Source organism: Eimeria mitis, genomic scaffold (assembly GCF_000499745.2).
Source record: "Eimeria mitis Houghton genomic scaffold, Emh_scaff692, whole genome shotgun sequence".
Taxonomy (NCBI): Eukaryota; Apicomplexa; class Conoidasida; order Eucoccidiorida; family Eimeriidae; genus Eimeria; species Eimeria mitis.
Window position 1 is genome coordinate 9973 of NW_013575017.1, and position 1676 is coordinate 11648.

A 1676-nucleotide genomic window follows, 5' to 3' on the forward strand; every position below is an offset into this window, starting at 1 on the left:
ATGATGTGGAGGGCCAGCAGACCCAAGGCCCGAGTATAGAAGACACACAAACGGCAGCAGCTGCTGCTGCAAACAGCAGCAGCAGCAGCAGCAGCAGCAGTGAGAACAGTGACAGCAGTAACGACAGCGGCAGCAGCAGCAGCAGCAAAAACAACGTGATAGAGCATAGCAGCAGCAGCAGCAGCAGCAGCAGCAGCAGGGACGATACGAGCAACAGCAGGAACAGCAGCAGCAACAGCAGCAACAACAGCAGCAACAGCAGCAGCAGCGACATGCAAGTAGAGACAGCAGCCGCTGCTGCTGCATCTGCTGCTCCTACTGTACAGCGTAATACACCAGAGGATGATGCAGGCAGCAGCAGCAGCAGCAGCAGCAGCAATAGCAGCAGCAGCAGCAGCAGCAGCAGCATTGATGGACTTGCGGGGGGCATGCGTGCTGCGGAGGGGGAGGCTACCCCCCGTCTACTACCAACAGCAGCAGCAGCAGCAGCAGCAGCAGCAGCAGTTGATGCTACTGGTGCTGACACGGGCGGCCGCAGCAGCAGTGACAATGACAGTAGCAGCAGCAGCAGCAGCAACAGCAGCAGCAGCAACAGCAGCAGCAGCAGCAGCAGCAGCAGCGTGAGGCCTCGCACGACTGCCTACAGCTTTGTGCCTGGTAAGAGCAACAGGTCTCGCAGCAGCAGCAGCAGCAACGACAGCAGCAGCAGCAGCAGCAGCAGCAGCAGAGTCTGCAGGAGCGGCAGCAACAATAGCAGCAGCAGCAACAATAGCAGCAGCAGGAGCAACAACAGCAGCAACAGCAACGACAGCAGCAGCAGCAGCAGCAGCAGCAGCAGGTCTGCTGAGGCTCCATCTAAATGCAGGTTAATTATATGCGACAACTGCAGCCACCCCATATACTTCAACCCTGACAGCAGCAGCAGCAGCAGCAGCAGCAGCAACAGCAGCAGCAGCAGCAGCAGCAGCAGCAGCAGCAGCAGAGAATACAACTAAAAAGGAAGCTTCGTCTGCCTTTGAGTGCTGCATTTGTATGGACGAGATTCATGACCCCGTTGTTACACGCTGCGGCCACCTTGTATGTCTTGCTGCTGCTGCTGCTGCTGTTGCTGTTGCTGCTGCTGGTGTTGCTGTTGCTGTTGCTGCTGCTGCTGCTGCTGCTGCTGCTGCTGCTGCTGCTGCTGCTGTTGCTGCTGTTGCCGTTGCTGCTGCTGGTGTTGCTGCTGCTGTTGCTGCTGCTGGTGGTGGTGGTGGTCCTGGTGCTGCTGCTGTTCATGCTGTTCCTGCTGCTGCTGCTGCAAGTTTTGGGGCTGCAGTTTTAAGGGGATGGGGGGTTGCTGCTGCTGCTGCTGCGTGCATGCGTATTCTGCTGTAGCTCTTGCTGCTGCCTCAGCAGCAGCAGCTGCTGCTGCAGGAGCAGCAGCAGCAGCAGCAGCAGCATGCGTGTGTGTGTGTGTTTGGATGCTTCAACGAGTCATTTGTGCTTGCATCTCTCCGTGTGTGCTGCTGCTGTTGCTGCTGCTGCTGTTGCTGCTGCTGCTGTTGCTGCTGCTGCTGTTGCTGCTGTTTCGCATGCATACACACAACATATATGAATCAAAAGCCAAATATATATATATATATATATATATATATATATATATTTTTTTTTTTTTTTTTTTTTTTTTTTTTTTTTTT

At 55.1% G+C, this 1676-nt stretch overlaps 2 protein-coding genes across 2 annotated transcripts in view; one reads left to right on the forward strand and one right to left on the reverse strand.

The window, feature by feature from the left end:
- Positions 1-995, forward strand: part of EMH_0019920 (uncharacterized protein) — a gene marked incomplete at both ends in the record, with an annotated part of 2313 nt that extends 1318 nt beyond the window's left edge. Inside the window, one exon of the mRNA XM_013501461.1 lies at positions 21-995. Within this exon, the coding sequence (XP_013356915.1) occupies positions 21-995 (975 nt within the window). The remainder of the gene's footprint in view (positions 1-20) is intronic.
- A 62-nt stretch (positions 996-1057) lies between these two features.
- The window catches only part of EMH_0019930 (uncharacterized protein), a gene marked incomplete at both ends in the record, with an annotated part of 2115 nt that continues 1496 nt past the window's right edge, over positions 1058-1676 (reverse strand). The window contains one exon of the mRNA XM_013501462.1: positions 1058-1376. Coding sequence (XP_013356916.1) covers positions 1058-1376 — 319 coding nt within the window. The remainder of the gene's footprint in view (positions 1377-1676) is intronic.